At 40.1% G+C, this 26,960-nt stretch overlaps 1 protein-coding gene across 6 annotated transcripts in view; it reads right to left on the bottom strand.

Moving 5' to 3' along the window:
- Window positions 1-26,960, bottom strand: part of Dock7 (dedicator of cytokinesis 7) — a 205,822-nt gene that overhangs the window by 15,069 nt on the left and 163,793 nt on the right. For 3 of the 6 annotated variants that reach the window (XM_029540154.1, XM_029540155.1, XM_029540153.1), the window contains 12 exons: window positions 26,154-26,336; window positions 25,918-26,053; window positions 23,457-23,553; window positions 21,945-22,041; window positions 19,972-20,106; window positions 18,834-18,986; window positions 14,675-14,833; window positions 13,954-14,054; window positions 12,169-12,361; window positions 10,608-10,751; window positions 7,755-7,886; window positions 5,911-5,925 (listed from right to left, as the gene is read on the bottom strand). In XM_029540154.1, coding sequence (XP_029396014.1) covers window positions 5,911-5,925; window positions 7,755-7,886; window positions 10,608-10,751; window positions 12,169-12,361; window positions 13,954-14,054; window positions 14,675-14,833; window positions 18,834-18,986; window positions 19,972-20,106; window positions 21,945-22,041; window positions 23,457-23,553; window positions 25,918-26,053; window positions 26,154-26,336 — 1,545 coding nt within the window. Of the gene's footprint in view, window positions 1-4,041; window positions 4,120-5,910; window positions 5,926-7,754; window positions 7,887-10,607; window positions 10,752-12,168; window positions 12,362-13,953; window positions 14,055-14,674; window positions 14,834-18,833; window positions 18,987-19,971; window positions 20,107-21,944; window positions 22,042-23,456; window positions 23,554-25,917; window positions 26,054-26,153; window positions 26,337-26,960 lie in introns of those variants that run through there. The other 3 variants (XM_029540156.1, XM_021199944.2, XM_029540157.1) reach the window with 2 other exon arrangements.

Genomic DNA, 26,960 nt, shown 5'->3' on the forward strand with positions numbered 1-26,960 from the left:
ACTTGCTCCTCAAAAGAATAAAATATGAAATCAAATGTTACAATTTAAATTAGTATATACTGTAATGAGTACTATCAAGAAAAGAAGATTAATTTTGTTGGAGCCAAACAAAATTAATGGTTAGGGTTCTAGCCATCCACAGGGCTCAACATTAAAAAAAAAGGGGGGGGGGAGGACAGGTCAACAGAGGAAAAAGGAGGGGCCACTCCAATAGATACAGGAGAAAAAAGTTAGATCCAATCATAAAAGGGAACATATGTGAAGGAAATCATCCAACCATCCATTCAAGTATTGAGTGGAATACCTAAGATACATCAGGCATTACAACATATGACTTCACCATCAAGAAGAGAGAGAAGTCTCATCAAGCAAGTGACAGCTGAGGAAAGAGGTACAAAGCTATTCACATTGATTCTGGGGAAATATACTCCAGCCAGAGGGAGAGCCAGTACAGAGGATTGGAGGCAAGAGCCTACCTGAGGTATTTGAGGAACAGAATGGAGAACAGCGTGGGTGGAGCAGAGAAAAATCAATAGAAACACAGGAGACAAGAGCATCAGAAAAATGGCAAGGAGTCCTTGGATGGTACATGTGCACACGGGTGTGCTGTAGAGGGTGGGCACATACAAAGAGAGGCTCATAGTCTGAGTAATGGTATTTTGATTTAGAATTTTCCACTGCTCACCTACAGGCCAGTATCCACTTTTCTTTTTCTTTTTCCTTTTTTCTTTTCTTTCTCTCTCTCTCTCTTTCTTTCTTTAAGATTTATTTATTATATGTAAGTACACTGTAGCTGTCTTCAGACACTCCAGAAGAGTGAGTCAGATCTTGTTAAGGATGGTTGTGAGCCACCATGTGGTTGCTGGGATTTGAACTCTGCACCTTTGGATGAGCAGTCGGGTGCTCTTACCTGCTGAGCCATCTCACCAGCCCCAGTATCCACTTTTCAAAGCATAATCATGTAGCTTCACTTGCAGCAAAAAAATTCCTCCAACTTCATTTTTTTTTTGTTTTGATACCTGCTTTAGTTTTGAGTAACTTTCCTATAAGTTAGCATTATTTCCTTTACTGTTTAGAATTCACTCTGAATTTCACACCACTCCCACACTAGATATAGCTTATTCTTTGTAAGTGGTTATACTTATGGTTTTCTTAACTCTGTAGGTTAAGATGAAACTAGGCACCAGCAAAGAAAACTACATTCCATTTCAGACACATGTACATGTGTTCTAGCTTTGCTCTCTTTGCTAAGGAAGGAACCTGTAGGGCTGGTGCACACTTGCTCCACTCCCTACACTGCATGACTTCACACAGGTGTGCCGGCATTGGACACAGTGCTCATCTCCTTTCCCTTCTGTTAGGCCTATTCTTTTTTTTTTTTAAACTTTTATTTTTCTTTTAATATTTTATTTATTTATTTATTTACTTATTTATTATATGTAAGTACACTGTAGCTGTCTTCAGACACTCCAGAAGAGGGAGTCAGATCTCGTTAAGGATGGTTGTGAGCTACCATGTGGTTGCTGGGATTTGAACTCCGGACCTTCGGAAGAGCAATCGGGTGCTCTTACTCACTGAGCCATCTCACCAGCACCAGGCCTATTCTTTCTAAACACTCTCAGGCAGATTCTTCTGGCTGAGATTTCTACTTGAGAACATATTGGCCTTGAACATGTGATCCTTTTGCCCTCTCCTCTGGAATGATGGGGTTATAGGGTGTGCCACTGCACCTGGCCTCTTTGCTTAAGTTTTATGTTGATTTCAACAGAAGCTAGGGATAGCTCAGTGCTCCAGTACTTATCTAGATGTACGTGTCTATGTGTCTGATCCCCATTATATCAGCATCATCAACAAAACCAACAGATTTCAAGTAATGTCAATAGTGTAAACACAGCAGCAATACAAGTGATCTCCAACACGCTTGAGCATTGGCTGTGTTATACGCACTTTATATGTATTATATTAATGTTCTTTTCTTTTTAGTTTTTTAGCCTACGCTGGCCTTGAACTCCCAATCATCCTGTTTCAGTCTACAGATAGCTAAACCTACAGACATGCAACAGCATGCCCAGCCTACATGTATTACATTAATATATTTGACAGAATTCTGTGACTGGTACCACTATTTTGATCCTCATCTTACAGATGAAACAAAACAAAACAAACAAACAAAAAAACAATTTCTGGCATTTTTATGTGACACTCAAATCGAACCTTTACATCAGCTACATCTTCCCCCCGCCCACTCACGAAGAGAAGCCCTAGGACTCGAGAACGGCCTTTGAATTGTCTTTACTTCTCTGATGTTTTTCTTAAGATTTCCTGTGAAGCTCTTTAAGTAATTCAACTTATTTTTAACTTATTTTCTTGTTTTGTTCCAGTTTTAAAGCAGGGTTTCATGTAGTCCAGGGGTAGCCTAGAACTCCCTATGTGGCCAAGACTGGCTTTGAACCCTGGATCTTCCAGCCTCAGTCTCCTAAGTCCTATGATTAAAGGCATATGCCACCATGCCTGCTGAGTAATTCCCTATTGGATTACTTCTCCTTCTCTGCTTGCTTTATCCCTATATTATAGTGCCATCCTTTATCATAACTTTCTGTATTTTGCAGATCTTTCTTGTATAAGCCAATGTAAAAATCAAGCAGTAGCTTAACAGACATACTCATCTCAGATTCAGCCTAGCCAGTTTCTAATCTGAAGTTCAATTCTAGTTATTTATATATCTCCATTCCCAGAAAAAAATGTCATATCCAATATCATCTATAGTTTTCTGACCACAGAGCCAGCAGAGGAGGCAAACCAAAACAGTATAGCAAGGTCCTACTAGATCCACCTTCCAGTCCGCCACCAGGAAGACATCAACTCTACAAAGCAATTCTGAGGATGCCCAGTTCTTCCCACTCAATGGTCCTGTAGTCAGCATACCAGTGTCTTGTTCCAGAGTTAAAGGCCCACGAGTGCTTTCTACCCATTCTCTCTCTCTCTCTTGTATCACACATCCTCCCCACAAACCTAAAAGTATCCTATGCTCCATCCTCGAAACAAAACAAACAAAACAAAACAGAAACAAAACACTCCTTGTTTAGGTTCATTCCTCTCCTCCACTGTAATTATAGCTGTTCTTAATTCTGCATTCATTTTATTTCCTTAAATGAATTATACTATTTACCTCAACATTAGTACAGAAGCCAGACTGTAGTCAGTGTTTCTGAGCACACCAAAGCCAAAGCATTAACTCACATTTATGTTCATCCAATTTAGTAATGAGTTTAAGGCAACCATTTTAGATGCTTCTAGGTCAAAGAATAGGGGATAAATATATCTTTAGCGATGCATCAGAGTTTATCTTTATAAAGTTAACTTTACGGTCTAGCTGTTCTGGATACCAAAATATACATGGAGTATCTCTTTAAAGGAAGAGGATGTAATTTTTTTTTTAAATAGAGAAATGTTATGTGACTATGTTATCAATATTTGAATAGAATTGTTTTGAAAAAATGAGCTTATGGTGATGAATTTCTTCAAGCAGATCGATAACTATTTGGCAAATGAATGAATACATCTTTTAAAAATAAATGGATGCACACAAAATGTGAAATGGTCATCAAATTTTCACACAGAAATTAATTTTTTCTTTTAAAATTATTTTAAATGAGCTATAGGAAATGATTTATTTTATACTTTTAGAGAATAATAAATGGGCTTTGGAAAAATGAAAATTAAGTTATTAGGAACAAAACATGGTAGCTAACAATGACAAGTTCTTGAGAGTTTCACAGAGTGTCACTTGACATGTAAACACTTCAGCAAACTGCTAAATATGGTCGAGAGTTCTCTCTCTCTCTCTCTCTCTCTCCCCTCCCCCCCCCCGTCTCCCACCCTCTGTCTCCTAAAAGCTGTGCCAAGTCAAATAATTTCTACTGAATCAAGAACAGAATGTAAAACGAGGAACAATGCAGACTCAAGGAACTTTATATTATATATAAATTGCCCTTACTAGGTATCAATCCATGAGCATTCTATGAAAATACTAAGAAATTAGCTAAGAAACAGTTTTCAGAAAAAATGAAATCACTGAAGCTGTCAGAGTTAAACAGGAAAATATTCACAAGATAGGAACTTACCACAATAGACAATAGTAAAAGTAGGGAGTAGGTCAGCAACCAGGGGCAAGAGAGAGAAAACAGAAAGCATTTTAATTAGGGGAATTTCAAAACATTTAAGCAGCAAATGGTAGCAAACACATTTTTAAAATGCAAGCATCCACTTAAGTTTAACAAGTACAGCAAAAACCACACGTGCACCAAATTCAGATGCTATGAAGCTGAAGATCCAGCACAGGCAGTGACAAGGATGCAAACAAGGAAGCAAGGTCTAGGCAACCTTTACCATGCAGCACATGATGGAGGATGGTGTTAGTGTCAAAACCAGTGAAGAGGACATCGTCCAGGGGTCGATTTAGCATCAAGCAGACTAGTCAAAAACTGCTCAGAGGTTTTAATATATTCTTAATTTTATATCTAGTTTTCAGCTAATTCTGCTTCATGTTAGACTATCCATGAGGAACCTTATCCCTTGGAGATGGCTGTGGCAAAACTCTGCATATATCTAAATGAAGCCACAGAAAAAAGAGATATTTCAGGTATTAATGAATTCATGCACATTTAATGTGGAGGATGAAGGTGGATGTAAATGTGATGGCTCATGTAAAGATAAGTAGAGGCAGGCACTATTTCAGAATGGGAGGACATCTATTGGTGACATCTGTCTCTAAGTTTTCTTTCTGGGTCTCCAAATAAGGATTGTAAGGATTTGAGTGGAGAAGCTTACTATATTCAGCCAATGTAAGTTGAGAGGCAAAGCCACACACCTAACCCAAGACCCTATTCAATATTAGGGAGAATTTTTTCCTTTACAGAAAGATGAAAAATTCAATTTCAGGTAAGATTTATTTTATATTTAACATTTCCAAATTTAACTACTACATATAAGGAAGCAAACGTATTCATTATACAGGAATAAATGCCATCAGAATATAAAGTTAATTTTTTTTTTTTTTTTTTTTTTTTTTGGTTTTTCGAGACAGGGTTTCTCTGTATAGCCCTGGCAGTCCTGGAACTCACTCTGTAGACCAGGCTGGCCTTGAATTCAGAAATCCACCTGCCTCTGCCTCCTAAGTGCTGGGATTAAAGGCGTGCACCACCACGCCCGACATAAAGTCAATTTTTTAAATGATAAGTTTTCTCAGTATCTCTTTCTTGCTCCCCCATCTAAATTTAAGTGACCAAAATAAATTTCTTTCCTGGGGTGAGGGCTATAGCCATAGCAAAGTGACTCACAATCAAATTAAGCACTGTTTATCAATTCCAGTGTGCCTACTTCCCACCCGTATTTTGTTATCTCCATGGTCTGCATCCACCTTTACTGACAGGATGTCAGTGTAATACACAGATGTATATTTTTCTCTTATACAAAGGCACACAAGATAGTATGTTCTCTGCCTGACAGCCGCAGACAAATACAATGCTTTCTACTTATACCTCTGAGCAATAACGTACAAATCGACCTCTGTGAGTAAGGGAACATGGTTAGGAAAGAAATCTGTGTCTACGTGTTGATGACAGAAACACGTCAAAGGATAAACAAAAACAAACCAGATTGCTAACACAGTGGCTCATTTACCAAAGAATCTCATTAGTGAAATGGGTTCCCATGCACTGCCTAGAACCTCTACATCAGACAGCTCTTAAAATAACAGTAGTTTAACAACATTTCTTTGGTTAATGAATTCAGTTGGTAAGCAGATAGCAACAGAATGTCCACAGCTAGCACATGTGGGCAAAGCATTGGCATAAGAAATCTGGTCAAGTCCATCTATTAGTGTCTTTAACTAACTAAAGCATTACCTACCTCCCAGCCAGTACTCTGTGTAATAAAAAGTAAAAAAAAAAAAAAAAGGGCAAGTCATAAAAAAAACTGTTCAAAAGAACAAAGAGGCCAAAGGAAGGTCAGTCACATGGTGCCATACAAGTTCTTCTCAGAGGATAACAAAAGATTGTAAACAGAACATATTCTATCATCTAAGACCGACAGAAATTTTATAACACAGTTAGTTGTTCAAAACGCAATTCCTAAAATTTTGCCTTTGAAAAGCTAAGCTTTAAAAGTAAAAGTACTTTTTAAGTCTAAGTACACATTTTAGGGAAGGAGAATCTGCCTGACTCTGTGCCTGACTCAGGTCTCTGACTACTAGGAGCCGCATTCCACGGAAATATCCAGGTTAAACAGGACACACACTGCAGTTCTGACAAATGACAGGAACTGAATCAAATGGATGAAAATTTCTGGAAAACCACTAGGAGTTCTACGTGTTGCAGACTGGATATGTACAATTTACATCACAGGGCTCTCAAGGAAGATCAAGTTCCTCAGAGCATGTGCATAATTGATTATAAAAATACCTGTTACCACCATGAAGCCTAACCAACTGTTTGCAACTTCAATATTTTCAAAGATTACAATAGAGTTATGGCTTAACAGGAACAAGCTACTTTACTTTCAGATTCTGTTTATTCATCTATTCAGCTTGGCCATGGTGGTCAAGCTAGTAAAGAGTGAAACTGTTCTAGAACTGCATGCAGGAGTGGGTAGTCAGTCACTTCTCCACTGCCTTGTGGAGGTCGTACGTGTGAAGGGAACAAAATCATGCATGAAGAGGAGGAATAGGAGGAGGAGGAAGAGGAAGCCTAATAGAAAATTTCAGTGGAGCCAATGACTTAGTCAGAAGGCACCAACCACTAATAGTCGATTTCATTTTCCAACATAGTTTAAGTGATTCTGATTTTGGTAAAGTACTAAAATCACACTATGAGTTTCATAAGAACTTGTTTCAGTCATTATTTTTAATGTAGGAGAAACACAGCTTCAGCAGTAAAAATACTAGGATTTCATTACGTTTTCACATTGTACTGGCTAGTTTTGTGTCAACTTGACACAGCTGGAGTTATCACAGAGAAAGGAGCTTCAGTTGGGGAAGGGCCTCCGTGAGATCCAGCTGTAAGGCATTTTCCTCAATTAGTGATCAAGGAAGGAGATTCCCTTGTGGGTGGGACCATCTCTGGGCTGGTAGTCTTGGTTCTATAAGAGAGCAGGCTGAGCAAGCCAGGGGAGGCAAGCCAGTAAGAACATCCCTCCATGGCTTCTGCATCAGCTCCTGCTTCCTGACCTGCTTGAGTTCCAGTCCTGACTTCCTTTAGTGATCAACAGCAATGTGGAAATGTAAGCTGAATAAACCCTTTCCTCCCCAACTTGCTTCTTGGTCATGAAGTTTGTGCAGGAATAGAAACCCTGACTAAGACACACATCATTCAATAAAAAAGTTAATTACACATAAAAACGTTTTGGCAACAAAGAAACAGGTGTTAATTTAAATATCAAACCCATAATTATAATCTACAATGTAATACAGAAATAAAATTCCAAAACATTGCTAAATAGTAATAATTCAAAATTTGACAAAGAAAAAAAGTCATTTGGGGAGTTCCTAATAGTCATGACCACTTTAGATAAATGCATTCCTTTTTTTTTTTTTTTTTTTTTTTTTTGGTTAATTAATCTGGTTTTAACTACGAACTATCTTTTAACCCAAGTAAAATGGCCATTCCATGGGATTTGGTTAAGTGTGAGCACAAGGCAGTGTTAAGGTCTATAGACACTCCCCCCCAGCTAATAAAATCAGAAGTGGGAACTGTTACCTGATGAACGATTTTGCCAAATGCCTCCTGAAGTTTGCCATGGATTGTGGAAAGCTTCTTTGCATCCCGATTAGCTTCATGAATAGGAATGAGTACTTTGTAAACCTCATTAACTGCTTCGTACATGCCCGCCTACAAAAATAGTATCTGTGAGATACTGCTTTCTTTTAGATCAATGAAAAGTAAGATAATTAGAACTCATATTCACCATTTTTATTAAGATAATACTACTGAAGCTTTTCCAATAGGTCTAATTTTTAAGTGTATTAAAAGCCACCAGGCAGTGGTGGCGCACACCTTTAACACCAGCACTTGGGAGGCAGAGACAGGTGGATTTCTTACCTCGAAGCCAGCCTGGTCTATAGAGTGAGTTCCAGGACAGCCAGGGCTATACAGAGAAACCCTGCCTGGAAAAACCAAAACCAAACCAAACCAAATGAAACAAACAAAAAAAAAAACCTTAAAAGCCAATTTTATGTAATGTATCATTTCCTCTGAAAGGACTGGAGAGGGTATATATTTGTACTCTATACTTCCATCAGTACTTATGTTGATGTATAATTCGAACTAGACATCCTGTTCCTGTCTTTCCTACAATGACTTCACTAAGGTAAATATGTACATGTGCATATAAACTCTTGAAAACTAGTTCTAATTACTACAAGAAGTTCAATTATTATATAGGAAACAGATGCCCTATTCTCTTAAAATCAGAGCATCTTTAGCCTCTAGAAGAACTTAAATCATTTACCTTTCCACAACTGTAAGTAGGCATAGGAACCTGTTTACTAGAAATTCTTGGTAAGCATTTAAATCACTCAATCTTTAAGGACATACAGGGTTAGGCATGCTAGCACTTGGGCTGTACTTTCTCCTCGAAGATGGCGCTGCAATGGGAGGAGAGAGCAGCTTCCCAGGGTGTCACACATCAGCACATGTGCATTCCCGAGGATAAGACTTCCATGACCACTGGAGGATCTCTAAACAGTAATGTAGCTTCAATGGGGAAATAAATTTAGCATAAGTAAAATTCTCTAGTAAGTATCTTAGTTAAATTAAAAACTTGGGCTGGCGAGATGGCTCAGCCGGTAAGAGCACTGACTGCTCTTCCCAAGGTCCTGAGTTCAAATCCCACAATCACATGGTGGGTCACAACCACCTGTAATGAGATCTGATGCCCTCTTCTGGTGCGTCTGAAGTTAGCTACCATGTACTTATATATAATAATAAATAAATCTTTGGGCTGGAGCAAGTAGAGTTGACCAGAGTGAGCAGAGGTCTTAAAAATTCAATTCCCAAAAGAAAAAAAAAAATTCAATTCCCAACAACCACATGAAGACTCATAACCATTTGTACAGCTATAGTATACTCACATACATAAAATAAATAAATGTATCTTTAAAAAATTAAAAAGAATATATTAATATTACATATAAGCAAAATAATTTCGACACAACAGACCACGAGTCTTTAATCTAGATGTCCTTCTGTGAATTACTTAAGCTACATGTATATTCAGACACAGAAAATTACTAAATTACTCTGTCAGGAGCAAAAAAAATCCTCCAGTCTATGACAAAAATGGAATGATCATGGTCTGTAGAAACAGGGCATTTTTGAAAGGAGTGAAGTCTGAATTTTTTTTTTTCAAGACAGGGTTTCTCTGTTCTGGAACTCACTCTGTAGACCAGGCTGGCCTCAAACTCAGAAATCCGCCTGCCTCTGCCTCCCAAGTGCTGGGATTAAAGGTATGCGCCACCACGCCTGGCTTGAAAAAATGTTTTTAAGAGCTTGAAAATCATTATACTTCAACATGTGGGATATAAGGACCAGCAAGAATAAAGATGGTAATCATGCCAGTACACCAGCACTGACTAAAGAATGAGCACTCTCTACATATGAACTTCTTTATGTGAACTCCTTCCTCATGCCAACCCGAGGTACAAATTATTATTAGATGTGTTTAACAGTTAAGACATGAAGAGACATGAAGAGACTGAATAACTTGTGTCTAAAATAACAAAGCTGCTAAATCCGTAGCTCAGACTGAACTCGATGCACTTAACCAATATGCTGCAGAACAGAGGGGCGAGTCCTAGAGAAGAAATCAAGTCCCTAGGGGAGCAAAGTGGCTCTGGACATCATCTCAAGCTTTGCTCATACCCTTTCACGGTCCCAACTGGTGCTGGGACACTAAGCAGTAAAGTCAAAGGAAGCAGCGACTCAGTCTATCACAGACGGTCAAGGTTAGGGAAGTTAGGTCATATTCCTTCTAATAAATGCCTGTCTTGGATCCCCTTGGCCGTTTCGGCTCCGATTCTTCACATATAGATGGGAGGGAACAAGGACTCGAGTTATACAAGCAGGGCAGGCAGGTAGGTAAGGGATGCAGGATGAACTCTGACAGGTGAGAGCCAGTCCTCCAAAACCTACTCAGAAAGGTTCACTGCACAAGCCCAGATCAATACATAGGGACAGATGATCTCCAATTCACCTGAGAGGCACACTGTAAACGTGTGTTAATCTACTCAGACAGAGCTTAAAAGCCCAGAGAAGTTTTGTTCTTTCTTTTTTTAAAATTTAAAGGTTTCAGGAAATATTTTGTAAACCAAGAAAATAACTGTTGCAGATTAACCCTGGTTCATAAACAAGTAGATGAGAACACTGGGGAAAGCCACAGGTCTCTAGGGTTCATGCATTGGGAGGAGCAGCGGCAGAGCTGGAAGAACAGCTCATAAGGACACCTGGAGCCAACGCTCTCAAAGGAAAGGCAAGGGTGCAAGGCAGAGACACTGACATATGTGTCACTTATGGACCTGGAAACTGTGGGACAGAGCAAACAAAGTCACCTACCATGGAGAAGGAAGCAGCCGCTTGTTCCAGTAAGCCCACTAGTCCCGACTCAGTGAAGTACTTTCCAGAGCAAATGCCTTCTTCATCTGGAGACACCACATCGTCTGAGACAGCAGACTCTTCTAATACATTAGATGAAATATTCTAGGGAAAAATATTGAAGAGGTATTGGCAATGAATCACTTTCCTAGCATGAAAAGTGGACATGAAGTGACAACTAGATGTCACTATTAGCTCAGGTTAAGAGAGAAGCTGGAGTAGTGCCTAAGTAGGAGAGCCTGCCCTCAGCTGTGAGAGACCCTGGAGTCAGCCCTAAGCACAGACACACAACGGAAGGGAGGGAGAGATCTCTGTTTTAAAGATGATGATAAAATTACAACACCATTGCTAGAAAACTCCCTTCCCACCCAACACCAAGTTGTAGAAATAAACTGTCTTCTGATCTTCACAGATGTATCAAAGCACAGCATGAATACATGCAATTAAAAACATTATGGAAGGGCTGGAGAGATGGCTCACTGACTGCTCTTCCAGAGGTCTTGAGTTCAAATCCCAGCAACCACATGGTGGCTCACAACCATCTGTAATTTCTTACTTCTCTCTCTTCTTCCCTTTCTCTTTGTCTTGTTTTTTCTTCTCCCCTCTCCCTCTTTCTCCCTCTTTCTCTCTCGCCTTTCCTCCCCACTCTCCATTCTCTCTTTCTCCCTGCATTTCTATAATAAAGCTCTTAAACCATAGAGACTCTGCTCTGCTCCATCAAGGGCCGCTGCGCACTGTGGTCAGTGTTGGGGACTTCTTCCCCTACTCCCTCTGTCCCGAAACCCTGGGGTGATAGCAAGGTAGCCTTGGGGGGGGGGCAGTGTCCCTGTCAGGGCTGCCCCTTCTCCACCCCCTGCCGCGTGGGTCAGAGGCAATGCCCACCTGGGCCTGAGTGGAAAGTGCCTGGCAGTCTCCCCACGCTTGACTGACTAGAGAATAGGGAAACTCTGGTGGGGTGTGGGCATCTTTTCCCTTCCTCTACTTCCCCCAGCCCCCCTTTTATTTTGTTCCCAACAGGTTACAGTGTGTGTGTGTGTATAAAATAAATAAATCTTTTTTGTTGTTGTTGTTTTTTTGTTTTTGTTTTTTTCGAGAAAGGGTTTCTCTGTGTAGTCCTGGTTCTCCTGGAACTCACTCTGTAGACCAGGCTGGCCTCGAACTCAGAAATCCGCCTGCCTCTGCCTCTCAAATGCTGGGATTAAAGGCGTGCGCCACCACGCCCGGCTATAAATAAATCTTTAAACAAAAACATTTGTAGGAAAGAAAGTCAAGATGTCTAAGCAGTTAAGAACACTGGTTGTTCTTCTAGAGGATCTAGGATCGAAGTCCTAATTTCAATCCTCAATTAAAAATCAGGTTCTCTTTAATAGGGCTGGAGAGCTATCTCAGTGGTGGCAAACATGACCTGATTATATTCTCAGAAGAGCATGCAAAACAGAGTGCCATCTAAGAGTACACTGTCATTCACCTTGCCAAGGTCTGGCCTTACTTCCTGCTTCCAAAGAACACAGCAGATCCCTACCTGGAATGTTACGCATCCAACAGGAAGATACTTCCGATCTTCCAGCATGCTCAGATACTCGGCAACGAGGGCTGCGGAGTGGACCAGGCACTGAGCAGCTTCGGCATGATTGCTTCGTTCAGAGTGCTTGCCAGCCATGTTCTGCAACCAGGTCAGGCGCAGGTCTGGAGATGTCTGGTAGCCCTTGGCGATTCTAATCAACAGAAATGATGCTTAGGAGCCGCCAGCTTCCCATGGTGACTGGGAGATCAGAGGGCTCCTCAGATTACCTAGACAGGTTCCTGCTAGTGCATCAACCTGTTATGACAAGTGTTTAAGTGGTTGGAAAATGTCACTGTGTACGCATAGAGAAGTCACCGTGGTGCCTGAAATGGACACTATCATTTTGGGTTGGTGTAAAGAGACATGCGACTTGGCTGCTAAGAAAACAATATTTAACTTTAAAAATATATACTAATATATTTTATATAACATATACATTTATACACTATGTATATAATAAATACTTATATATTTATGAATATATAAGAAAAAATATACATCTTTATTTGAAGTGTTTTTAATTTGTGTCTCTTTTGCTGGGTATCTTATGATGGACAAAATTGTGAAAGAGAGGACCCATAGAAAGAAAACTCTTGAGTTCTGATTCTGTGTCTAACAAGATATAGTGGCAATTACAAATTTCTCAAAATCTGTACCTAGAAATACTATCTCTAATCATAACCACAATCTTAAATTATGACAATTCATATTACATTAAACATTCATATTCTATTTTTTTAAAGATGTATTTATTTATTATATGTAAGTACACTGTAGCTGTCTTCAGAGACACCAGAAGATGGATGGTTGTGAGCCACCATGTGGTTGCTGGGATTTGAACTCAGGACCTTTAGAAGAGCAATCAGTGCTCTTAACCACTGAGCCATCTCTCCAGCCCTCTATTTTTTTTTTTTAAAGATTTTTTTACATTTAAAATGTGAGCTTGAGGTTTTTCTAAGAAGTTCGAGATCTAGGACACCAAATTAATTAATTAGTTAATTAATTTTACTTTTTCTAAAATTTATTTATTTATTATATGTAAGTACACTGTAGCTGTCTTCAGACACTCCAGAAGAGGGAGTCAGATCTTGTTACAGATGGTTGTGAGTCACCATGTGGTTGCTGGGATTTGAACTCTGGACTTTCGGAAGAGCAGTTGGGTGCTCTTACCCACTGAGCCATCTCACCAGCCCCCCTCCTTTTTTTTTTTTTTTCTTTTGGCAAGCAATAAACATTCTGTATTCTGAGGCTCTGCCTTTGATCCCTTGCACTGCAAACTCCACAACACAGCAGCAAGCTGAAGTTAATGTTTCAACTCTTTACTTTCTGTGTGTGGGTGTTCTGCCTTCATGCATGTCTCTCCACCTGGTGCTCACGGAGACCAGAGAGGGTGAAAGGTCCTGAGCCAGTGCAGTGGTAGATGATTCTGAAAACTGAACCTGGGTCCTCTGCAAGGACAGAAAATGCTCTTAACTGCTGAGTCATCTCTCCAGTCCAAACTGAAAAGTTTAAAAGCACTGACAAAAGAAGTGGCCTCAGAAAAGCAGAGTCTTTGCCTTCTACAGACAGCAGGCACACACTCAGTACAGACACATGTGCAAGCAGAGTACTCACACACACACACATACATCTCTATTACAAAGTCACGTAAACATTTTTTTTTTACATTTTTTTTCTCATCGAGTGATACCCAGTGTCTTTCAAATCCCATAATGTAAATGGCGTGAGTCATGTGAAGGCTACCTGTACATGAGATCAATCAGCATTTCTGGGTCCTCCTGATGCTCCTTCATCTTCACAGTGTCAGAAAGGATCATATGGAGATTGAAAACCAAATCCTGGACCTGCAGGAGAGAATCAGAAACATTTCCTGTCACTCGTTCCCAATAACTGAAGGAGTCTGGAAGCTATTTTTGAGAAGCTTCTAGAACTTTGAAAACAAGTTACAGGAAGTACGTGGATGTGGCAAAGGGAGGGCATTCTTCAGTTGACTACACTGTAAGTGGGGATGAGGTGCAGCAAAGTCAGGCCTGCAGGAGCACAGGAGGAAACTGTCTTTCACTGTTTTAACAGTCAGCTTGGTGAAACTAATTTTCCTAAAGGCAAGCTAATATTTGAATCACAGGCAGGAACTGCCTACATCTATTGCTACAAATGAGCAGAATTACACAACCAGATTAACTATTTTAAGAACAGGGGGCTTTGGAGATGGTTGAGTCTGTCTTCAGCACCCACAGGCCAGGTGTGGTGGCCAGCATTTCATCTAATTCCAGCGCATATTGAGGCAAAGACAGGACGATCCTTGGGCCTCACTTTCGGCATCCTAGCCAAACTAGGTGACAGAGGGTGGGACAGTGACTGAGGAATGACAATCGACTTTGACCTCTGGGCCTTCACATGTATGAACATATACACATGTGCACAGAAACAAACATGTGCACACATACACAGTAGCATTTCTCACCTGATCAGGAAATGTGGTTTCCCTCAATTCTAGATCTTCTTCAGCATATGTCAAAATAGTTTTTAGAGAACGTCTTAAGAATTCTTCATTAAAATTCTGAGACGTACCCACCAAAGAGGACAGTGACATTGTGACTTGCATTTTCACTCTGGCAAAGTTCTGTGAAAGGGAAATTGTCAGCAATTAAGGCAGTCAAAAGGAAACGTGCTTCTGTTTCCCTACAAAGGGAAAGGGCCAGGACCATGGCCCAGTGCTAGGTGCTTGCTTAGCTTGTGTGAGATCCTAGGTTTGATCCCAATACTGCAAATAAACAAAATCAAAGTTTGGTGGAAAAAATGCAATTATGAAAATTTTTTTTAAGCAATGAAATATACACAATGCAATCTGATTTTTAAAAGGATGCTATGGACTCCAGGGAACTAAGCAGCAACTCTCCTGCTCCAGCCTTCCTTCCTCACACCCTATCCATCCCTTTGTCTCACTCCTGGGAACCTCTGGTCACAAGGGGATCAGATCAGCTAAGTGATTTCAACTCTCCTGACCATCCACCAATTCCAATTTCCTAGTCTTATCCCAGCTTTGTAGCAGACCAAATGCTGTGTGTGGTTTCCCCTTCCTGTTTGGCCTCGCTCCCAGGAAACCAAGCGGATTCTCCTCCAGCCTTCCCTCTCACCCATCTCTTTGTCTCAGTCACCAACACCAGAGACACTCTCTCCCTAGAAATCCACTGAAGGCCAGAAAATCAGGTCCTCCAGGGAACCAAATCTCTGAGGCAGACCTCAGTGCCCTTCCCCATTCCTGTGTGTAGCTCTAGATACCTAGAGACAAGCCTACTTGGGACACGCACATGAGGTGCTCAGAAGTACCTCCACGCAGGTAACTCACGGGCACTACATGTTCCTAAGACCCAGAGAGGGCAACAGAAACCAAGGAATGGAAAATCCAACAAAGACCAAATAATAAGACCCAGAATTACAATCATCTCAAACCCAGATGCCAGCATAGAAACACAACGGATAACAGCCAGGAAGAGGCAGGACAATATTAGAGTCCATGAATCCTACCAAAACAGGCCTCACGTATTCCAATACAGCTGAAGAATGAGACAAAGACTGAAAAAAAGCTGTTATGAATGTAATCAAGGAACTGAGAGAGGATATGAATCTACTAATAAAAATCTATGAAAGCACAAACAGTGATATAAAATGAAGAAAAAAGTTCAGAACATGAAAGTAGAAATGTAATCCCTAAAAACCAAACTAAGGCAAAATTAGAAATGAAAAATTTAGGAACTCAAATAGGAAACTTAGAGGCAAGCCATAACAACAGAATATAAGACAGGATAGAAGAAATGGATACTTTAGTCAAATAAAGTATTAAAACCAACCAACCAACCAAACACCAAACCAAACCAAACCAAACCTTTTGGCACAAATCATCCAGAAAATCTCGGACACTACGAAGAGACTAATAGGAACAGGGAAAGAAGAAGCCACCCATGCCAAAGGCACAGAAAACATGGTCTACAGATTCATAGAAGAAAACTTCCCTTACCAAAAGAAGGAAGTACCTATCAAAGTACAAGAAGCAAACGCCAAACACATTGGACTACAAATGAGATTCCCATGATACATCATAATAAAAACACTAAACGTACAGAACAAAGAAAGAATATTTAAAAGCTGCAAGGGAAACTGACCAAGTAACATATAGAGGCAAACCTATTAAAATAATGCCTGTTTTTTTCAATGGAGCCTTCTAAAGGCAGAAGGGTCTAGACAGATGTTCCATAAACTCTCAGAGACATCAGAAGCCAGGCCAGATTATTATACCCAGTAAAACCTTCAGTCACAATAGATGGAGAAAGAAAGACAATCAACAATGAAACCAAATTTAAGCAGTATCTCTCTATTCCAGCTCTAAGAAGGCACGAGAAACTTCAACAGGCTTCAACATGAAAGTGTTAACCACCCAAGAAAACACAAGGGATAAATAATTTCAGATCTGCAAACCTATTAAAATAATGCCTGTTTTTTTCAATGGAGCCTTCTAAAGGCAGAAGGGTCTAGACAGATGTTCCATAAACTCTCAGAGACATCAGAAGCCAGGCCAGATTATTATACCCAGTAAAACCTTCAGTCACAATAGATGGAGAAAGAAAGACAATCAACAATGAAACCAAATTTAAGCAGTATCTCTCTATTCCAGCTCTAAGAAGGCACGAGAAACTTCAACAGGCTTCAACATGAAAGTGTTAACCACCCAAGAAAACACAAGGGATAAATAATTTCAGATCTGCAATATAGGGGATAAAACTCATACCACCACAACAAAATGACAGGAGTTAATAAACACTGTACTTTAATAACTCCCAATATCAATGGCTTCAATGACTCAATAAAGAGACACTGATTAACAGATCACATTATAAAACAGGATATATTCTTTTGATGCATCCAAGAAACACAACCATTATTTAAATTAATGATTTATTTGTTTATGTATGTGGGTACTATGTCTGCATGTATGCCTGTACACCAGAAGAGGGCATCAAATTTCATAGGACTACAGTTGTAAATTTCTATGGGCCATCATGTGGATGCTGGGAATTGAACTCAAGAACTCTGGAAGATCAGCCAGTGCTCTTAATAGCTAAGCCATTTCTCCAACCTCAAGAAATATATCTTAATATCAAAAGATCAACATAATCTCAGGATAAAAGGACAGAAGATATTTCAAGCAAATGAACCCAAGAAATAAGCCAGGGTAGCCATTTTAATATCAGATAAAATAGCCTTTAGACCAAAATTAATCTGAACAGATGGGGAATGATACTACATATTCACCAAATGAAAAATACATCAAGAAAATATTGCATTTCTAAATAGTTATGCACCAAGCACAAGGGCAGAGGACCCTAAACTACAGAAACAGAGAGAGAGCAGAGCAGCGGCCTGCATCTAACCCTGTCTACTTCCTGACTGGGGATGTGAGCTACTTCCAGCCCTTGCAACCTTGATTTCCTGCCATGATAGAGTGCACCCTGAGCTATGAGTGAAAACAAACCTGCTCTCCCTTCAGTTGCTTCTGTCATGGTTTTTATCCAACAAGAGGAAAAGAAACTAAAACACAAATGTCCCCTATTTTTGTCAAAAATCTCTTCACACTTGACAGGGACTAAATAGCTTCAATGCTGCCTTTCCTTCAACTAATATAGCTCCTTGTTTGTCTTCAGATGATATTCCTCTGTTTTACTGAACAGTTCCATCTGGAGGTTGCACGGATAACCTGATGTTAGTATATCCAATGCACCTTGTTTCCTGTTGACTTTCTCGAGTCTGCCCATGCGCACCCTGCTCTTCATAGGATGAATCTACTCCAGTACTTGCTGCCTTTAAACTGCCAGTTTCCCATTCCTAAAACCACTACTTTCACTGCCATCCCATTTCTGCTCTGAGTCACTGCAGTAACTTCCTGGTTAATCACCTGTTTTTTAGGCCTGCACTCCATCTTCTGTGTAAAATACTAAATGCCTATTAATCATTCCTTTATAATTTGCCAGTGTCTCCCACAGTGTGAGCAATAAAATTCAAGTATTCAAAAGAGTAAATATATTACACTCTGTAGTGGGGACTGAGAAGCTTGTAGTGAAGAACAAAGTTAGCATCACTGGCAGTTTGAAATGAATTACTACTTCTACTCAGAGGTGCTAATCTATAAATGCTAATCAATAAATTGTCTGTCTTCCTTCCTTCCTTCCTTCCTTCCTTCCTTCCTTCCTTCCTTCCTTCCTTCCTTCCTTCCTTCCTTTCTTTCTTTCTTTCTTTTTTTTCCAAACAGGAAAAAAGAAAAATCCCAGAACAACAGAAAATGCTATCAAGAAATTCCATGGGTAGTCAAATGTTAGGGACTTTAAAAAACTAGATGTAATTTATAATGCAACTAGAATCTTTTGGTTATGAGAACCTGGCACCAACAGAAATAGAGCAGTATGAGTCTGTCTCCCCCAACCCACACCACACATATGCATGCACCCATGCATGTACACACTTTCGTAGACACCCATAGGATGGGAATAAAGACATCTAAGTTCTTAATACCTGTCTATTGAAGCTGTATTTCATTATGAACCCTGACCACTTTCATGGCAGACACTTACATTCCCAATCTCAAAGTTCTGCCTCATGAGGAGGTAAAGGGAGGCACTAGCGTGCGACCGGATTGTACTGATGCTGCTACTGCAATGACGGAGAAGCCGGAGGCACAGATCTGCACACTGCTCTGTCTCTTCCTCAAACAAGAGCTCAGGAAACTGTAAAAACCAGAACGATGTATGTTAATATAGCCTGACTTAGAAATCTGATAGGTTAGCCCGGAAATTAAAATGAGTGGTTAAGAGGCAATATTAGTTAAGGTCAACAGTATAGATCACAGTCAGACAGGTGGGTTGAAATACTGGTGATGTCACTTGTTAGGTAGCAGTGTGACACTGGGCAAGTTTCATTTTTCTTTGTGGTAGGCCCAATAACAAACATTACGTACATAAACTGTTGTGGCTTTAGTCGTGTATTATGAAGAACAGTATGGACATGCAATGGTACAACATAAACAAACAAAACCAAACACACATGTTTCAGGGGTGGAGTGGGGGTGGGGAGAGGACGACAAAGAGGAAATAACTAGTACAGAAAAGCACACAGTACCTTCACACAGCAAGGGTGGAACTGCCCATACATTTAATTCTTTTTTTTTTTTTTTATAAGATTTATTTATTATATGTAAGTACACTGTAGCTGTCCTCAGACACTCTAGAAGAGGGCATCAGATCTCATTACAGATGGTTGTGAACCACCATGTGGTTGCTGGGATTTGAACTCCAGACCTTTGGAAGAGCAGTCAGGTGCTCTTACCCACTGAGCCATCTCACCAGCCCCCATACATTTAATTCTTAATAAATGAGTTGAAGAGAAAGCTACATGGTGGGAGCTAGAACTCAGAGAGTACTTGCATCCTGTGTCCGAGGACCTAGGCTCAATCTCTAGTACCACAAAACCCAGTAGAACAAGGAGAAGGAGGACAGCCTGCATTCAGCTACTGAGTTCAGGTTCTTCTCAAAACAAAATGATTTTAGACGGGAAGCTATCAATAAATCAGGTTAATACAAGTTCTGAAGACAGACTCAGAGTCAGAGGCCCAAAGTTTATAACATATTGACCAGTGAGTGTGGTAAATGACCTTGGACAGTGCTAAAGAAGAAAGTGAAGCCACATATGAAGACCTCAGGTAAACTCACTCACCTTTGAAACCAGGGCTCTCTGCGTGGCGAAGCAGTGCTGCAGATAGACTGCACTTTGGTTGCAGGCCATGCTCTGGAGCAGCACTTTCAGAACACCACCCAGGATACTCTCTTTGGATTCCGTTACAGACACAGTCTGCAATTTAAGGATAAAATGTAAGACAGCATGTGTCTATAATGTGGCTAGCTAGGTACACTATGTGTCAAAACACAAACATTTACAAGACAGGAAAATGGTAAAAGCTAGAAGGACTTCAAGAGAAGATGCCACCCAGTGTTTGGATGGAAGGGAAAAAGGAGTGAAAAGCCAGAGAGACTTCAGGCTGCGTGCGGGGAGAGGAGCAGACATAGCCGCAGGAGAACAAGAAGTGCATTCTAGGAAATCTGTAAATAAACTTGGACATCTGACTTGAAGCACGCGCAAAAGTGCCCATGGCAGATTACATTTGTTACATATCAAAAATAAATGTTTCTCTTTCCTCCTTTAAGAAAAGGAGTCCCAGCTTTTGTCTGGGGACTTAAAACTAATCTAAAAAGAAGTGTGAACTAAAGACGAGTTCCTCCATGAGGCATGCCCTTAAAAACACGTGGCTCCTTAGACTAGTGAAATGTAGTGTGGTGAGGAGAGAAGCCTGAGCAAGCGCCTTGCATAATCTATCTTAGAAAATATTTATACTACCAGGAAGGGGGGGGTCAACATTTAAAATGTAAATAAATAAAATAATTAACAAAAAATATTTATACTGTTTTTTTCTAGTAGTTTAGACCTAGTTCAATAGATCATTAAAATATAAAGCCTTTTAAAGTCTGAAGAATTCCTCATTTTTGTCATTAAGCAGTCAAGAAATAGAGAATTTTAAAAACTGTTTAGTATTTGCCATCTTGTGTGTTTGTCTACATGTTGTACGTGTATGTATATGCAGCCAGAAGAGGGTGTTGAGTGTCTTCTACCATGCTCTGACTATTTCTTTGAGGCTGGGTTGCGTCTTCCTGGCTAGGTTGAAACCCAGCAAGCCTCAGTGACCTCCCCCACTTCATGTCCTTTGGAACTGGGTTACAGGCATAGGCGAGAAGCCAGGCTTTGTTATGCAGGTGCTAGCATCTGGTCTGCAGTCTTCACAATTACACACCAAGTGCTCCTAAGTTCCAAGAAATACTGAAGGTTTTATGTTTTGAAATTTTCAATCAGGATAGCAGCAAGTAAAATATAAGAAGAAAAACCTTAAGAGAGTGAACAGAACAGACTACACAGAGAATACAGAACCCTATGAAGTAGGCAGCCATTACAACAGGTTGAGTTAAGACCCCCAGAGAGTGACAGCAGCAGACAGGGACTGCCACAAACAGGTGAGAGACTAGTTACTACAACAACTGGAGCATCCTGGAAACGAATTCACACTCTGGCTTTCCTACTTTCTTCCTGTGTTCATGGAACACTCTTAAACATCTCTGTGTCTAACTACTGTTATCTACAGGAGCAGGACAGTGATCATTTCAACAGCCTTTCTCTTATGAAGACCATGTACGTTAACACTTGTGAAGCGCTTAGGACATTGCTTGAAATACTTCCTAAGCGGCTCCATCACTAATAGGGTACCACTGTCTAGAAAGTGACTGATAAAGCAGTTTGCAGTTATGTAAAATTACCCAATGGGTCATTACACTAAACTACTGCATAATATGTAGAAGATACAGAATAAAACCAGCATATCTCTATGCTGCACGTTAACTATATTCCAGTGGGATACCCCATTATTAAAAACACAAGACAAGGCCTTGAATATGACAAACAGATGTAGATTTTATAAGCACCTTCAAAAAATAAACATTTGAAAGCTTGGGAAGAAATAGTATTTATAAGTAGAGAATCGCCAACTACTTAGAACTACTGATGTCGGACCATTGTGTGCCTCAAACTGATTTTTCCAATCTTGGCCTGCTGAATCCATAGTTAAGCCTCCTGCACGTCCTTACCTGGACGATGATCTCTAGCGTGTCTAAGATGATGAGGTTTGCTTCAGTAGCCAGGTTTCCATCAATCAGTGCTTCGTGTTCTATATCTGCTCTTGACCTGATGCAAATATTGTAAGAAATTTTATTTATCTTTCCAAAAAGCCAGAAATTAAAAAACGACTTAAAGATTCATTAAAACAAAAAAACCGTGAAACTATTTGCGTCAAGGAAAACCCAGAAAAAAGTAAGGAAGATTCAGTATTTAATGTATTAAAATGTTCTGTTTCCCTATGTCTTGTTGACTGTATAGCAGCATATACATCTTTTTTGTTTGTTTCTGTTTGTTTGTTTGCTTTTGGTTTTTTGAGACTGGGTTTCTCTGTGTAGCCCTGGCTGTCCTGAAACTCACTTTGTAGACCAGGCTGGCCTCGAACTCAGAAATCTGCCGGCATCTGCCTCCCAAGTGCTGGGATTAAAGGCGTGTGCCACCACTGCCCTGCCTTTGTTTTGAGGCAGGTTCTCACTGTACATCCCTGACTGGCCTGGAACTTGTTATGTAGACCAGGCTGTCCTCCAATTTAGAAATTTGCCTGCCTCTGCCTCCCTATTGATACCACAGCAAGCAACCTACCCATCATTCCCCACAAAGTGCCACTGAGGGCATGTGCGTTTGCTCTGCCTTCTAGGCCTACAGCAATCCTCTTCACAGCGGTCGCCACAGACACTAGGTGGTGCTAGGTCTACACATTGCTGTATGTAAGGCAGTGTTCAAAAGCTAAGCACTCCTCCCGGATTCCAAACATTTTCAATGTATTTATCAACAACAATAAAAGCACTACATTTTCGAAGATTTTATGTAATTTCCTCTTCACTATTCATACAAATATTCTCAGACAGTAATTTAACTTTTAGATAAGACCGGGTGGAATCATACATTAGAAACAAAACTTTAAAAAAAAAAATGTCGCCAGGTGTGGTGGCGCACACCTTTAATCCCAGCACTCGGGAGGCAGAGGCAGGTGGATTTCTGAGTTCGAGGCCAGCCTGGTCTACAAAGTGAGTTCCAGGACAGCCAGGGCTATACAGAGAAACCCTGTCTCGAACCCCCCCCCCAAAAAAATGTCAATAGATACTGCTAACAAACCTGATAATAATCACTACAAAACTGTATATACATATTAAAACTCACATTGTATAGCGTAAATACATTTCTTGCCAATTATAACCCAATAAAGAGAGGAAAAATAAAGAAAACAAAACAATTTGATGTTGAAATCAGTTGCAAAATGCACGTCCCATGGAGGATTAGTTAAGTAAATGAGCTTACCTTATTTATTTTTAAATCAGTTTTAAAATATGCAATATATTTTACTATAACATATAAAGTTATTTTCTCAGTTTTTAATTTAAAACTTAAAAATCAAACACACACATATCTTCTAAGATGAATGCCTAATAAAAATAAAAACCTAAGCTGATTTGCTTTGTGTTTAAAACCTAGGCAGCCCATTAACACACTAGAAATCATATTACTTATCGAGTTTCTCTGTGTTCTGACGCCAGTGAGTCATATCCTTTCTCCACCGCAGGTTTTCTTGGCTCCCAAATGCACTTCCAGATGGGCTCCTCTCTGTCAAACCAATTTCAAAATGGTATTTCAGTTGGACCATATACACATTTGACAACACAGAAGACATAGTGGGCACTCTTGATTTTATAAATAGCCATTTCTTTCAGTTTAAGTGGAAGAACTGGGCAGTAATGATTCTTATTTAAACGTTTTCATAATAACTAAGGAGAAAATATTTTTCTATATAGGATATATCTTAGAGGAAAAAAACCCTTTTAAATAAGCAAAGAAAAAATCAACATGGGTTGTGTAAAATTATAAGGCCAAATGGGACAGCTCACTGGGACACATTTAGTCATTCTACTTTCTTGCTCTCCCTGCAGGAATGGGCACTCTGAATAGTCTCACTATTCATGCCCCGATTTAGGATATACACAATGGTTAATCTGAGTTTAATCTGATTGGTTTGCTCATCAACTTCTACTGGTTAAACAATCTTCTACCGCCTTTTTGGGAACCTTCTCCCACCCTCCAAGAAATCCTCACCTAAGTATTTGCTTTGCTTCTTGTCATAAGATTAATTATTAATTTTTAATGAGACATGGTCTCACTCAGCAGCCCAGGCTGGCCTGGAATATGTAGCCAATGCTGATCATGAATTTAACATAATCCTCCTGTCTCAGTCTGGCAAGTTTGGGAATTACAGATGTGAGCACCTCGTAGGCTCTATAAGCATTTATTCATATAAGACCATGTTACCCGATGGATGTGATGCCCCTTGTTCATCACTTAATAATAAAGTATCTGGGATATACTGAGCACACAATAAATTCATGTTCATATGAAGGTGTAATAGGGACTAGGAAGATGGCTCTAGGAATAAGTGTTTGCCATGTAAACAAGAGATAGGAATTCAGATTCCCAGAACCCACACACAAGCTAGGCAGATGTGCTAACCTGCTTGTAATTTTAGCCATGGGAGGCAGAGATAGGGGCTGGCCAGCAAGATGGTCATATCATAGCACTTTGGGTTAACTACAAGGCTTTGCTTCAAAGAATATGGAGGAATAATTGAAGAAGATTCTCACATCAACCGTAGGTCTCCACACATGCATGCAACGCACCATACATGCACATATACAAGCATGCAGATAAACATACATCACATACACAAAAAGATTAAACACCTGTAACAATAAGTTTTTTTCAAAAATATATTCTTTGTGTACATGGGGGAGGGAGGGAGACACACACACACACACACACTGAGTCTTGACATAACTGATAAGAACTAAACTTCTGTCTTCTACAGGAGCAGTCTACAATTACTTCCTTTGGTCTACTTCCTGGCTCTATAGGAAAAGCGGGTAGGGGTGCTTCCTCCTCGAGGACTTTAGGTTTGAAGGCAGACTGGATGGCATGGGGAACCTTTTAACAGGCACCAGAACTTTATCCTGAGTGACAAAGCACCAGGGCTGATGGAGAAATCCACAGGCATATGATGGAATCAGATTTCATTTCCAATGAGGAAATGAAAAGCCCACTTCTGAAAAGAGTGAGACTAAAAACTGTGTTCGGAGTTCACATAGAAGTTTAAAAGTATTAAGAAACAGAGGTCACTCTATGGAATGACAGTCAAGTCTCTATGAAACAGAGGTCACTCTATGGAATGACAGACAAATCTCTATGAAACAGAGGTCACTCTATGGAATGACAGACAGAGAGACAAATCTCTATGCTTTCCTAGTGTTTTCCTTTCTCAACTTTTAAATTTGAAATGTTTTCTCTAGATTTATTATTGTTGTTGTAAATATGTGTTTCCATGTGTGTGCAGGCAAGGACAGGTACTCCCGGAGGTCTGTGACCATGGATCCTTGGGAACTGAAATTACAGGTGGTGGTAAACAACCTAACAAGGGTGCCTCTGCGTGAGCATCAACCATTGAGTCACGGGCCCGCCCTCTTCTGAAATGTACTCTGATCACATTTACCACTCTGTCCCCAGCTTCCTTCCTACTTACCCCACTCAATGCTTTCTCTCCTCTATAACCCATGGAGTTCAATTTATTTCACTCAAATGTAGAGCCTGCTATGGAGCATGGTCAACACACATCCTTAACACTGGCAACAGCTCTTATGTTAGGGGTGAACATTTTTTTGTTGTTGTTTTTTTGTTTTGTTTTGTTTTGTTTTGTTTTGTTTTGTTTTGTTTTGTTTTCAAGACAAGAGTTTCTCTGTGTAGCCCTGGCTGGCCTCGAACTCAGAAATTCATTCGCCTGCCTCTGCCTCCCAAGTACTGGAATTAAAGGCCTGCGCCACCACGCTCAGAGTTTCTGCAAAGTCACGGTGGCAGCAACAGTGGTGACTACAGGACACAGTTCTTGGAAGTGATGCAGCCCTAACCAAGAGGAGAAGATGCACCTACCAAGTTGCCCTCGGCTCCGCCGTACCATTTCCTGCCTGGCACCGATGCTCCCCAGAATGGCTTCTTCAAGCTTGGCTCTCATGTCTTTTGATTTCTTAAAAGTTAAACTATTCATTCTTTCAAATACCTTTTTCCCCTAAAATGGAAACATCAGAAGAGGCACTGAGGACACGTCCTTCTTCCTTTCTGCATTATTTTACTTCCTTATAAGTTTCAATGGTATAATGGCTACTTACTTTGTACTCAAAGCAAGATACACACAGGTAAAGCAGATCTAACAGCCGGTTCAGCTGGAGGACTGAGAGGTCTGTAAACCATTTCTGCAAAACTGTTTCATCTGCATTCTTGAGAACCCAAAGCAGACAGATCAAAAGGCTCCGGCTTGACTCTGCTGAGAAGGTGGTGTGCTGCCTGCCACTCTGAAAACAAAGAACAGAGGTGTGAGCCCCACTGACCAGTGATCATTTGGGTTGTTGTGTTTGGGAAACACAGGGAGAAGGCCTCCAAGTCTGAGGCTAGCCTGAGCTACCTATCAAACTTCAGGAAAGCCTATATTCCAAGACTCTGCCTAAAATCAAATGAACAAATACTTTAAAATAAAATTTTCTTAAAAAATACACGACTCATTGCTTCTTAAATCAAGAATTTGATTTCCATAACATATGGGAAAGCCAGCCATACAGAGGCCTAATGTCAGAAGTTTATGAACAGCAGTAGACAGTTGCTTCAATGCGGCAGAACTGCCAATAGAAAGCAGTACATGTGAGGAGAAAGCATAAAGAAAAAGCAAAATTTCTACTATTAAAACCCAAAGAACGCATCATAGAACATCAGAGATGATGAAAAAGATGGGCAAAGCAACTGACTCAGAGCAAGTGGTAGAACCAATAGAAACCTGAGTAAACTAGTGCTGATACAGTTTAGGGGAGCATGGCTTCTTCCAAATAACAAGTGACATACTGAAAGGAAAAATTATATAAATTCAAAGTTTGGAAATGTAAAATTAAAAGAGTAAGTTTCAAAAATTCAAAGACCCAGGGCTG

The sequence above is a fragment of the Mus pahari genome, chromosome 6 (genome assembly GCF_900095145.1).
Source record: "Mus pahari chromosome 6, PAHARI_EIJ_v1.1, whole genome shotgun sequence".
Taxonomy (NCBI): Eukaryota; Metazoa; Chordata; class Mammalia; order Rodentia; family Muridae; genus Mus; species Mus pahari.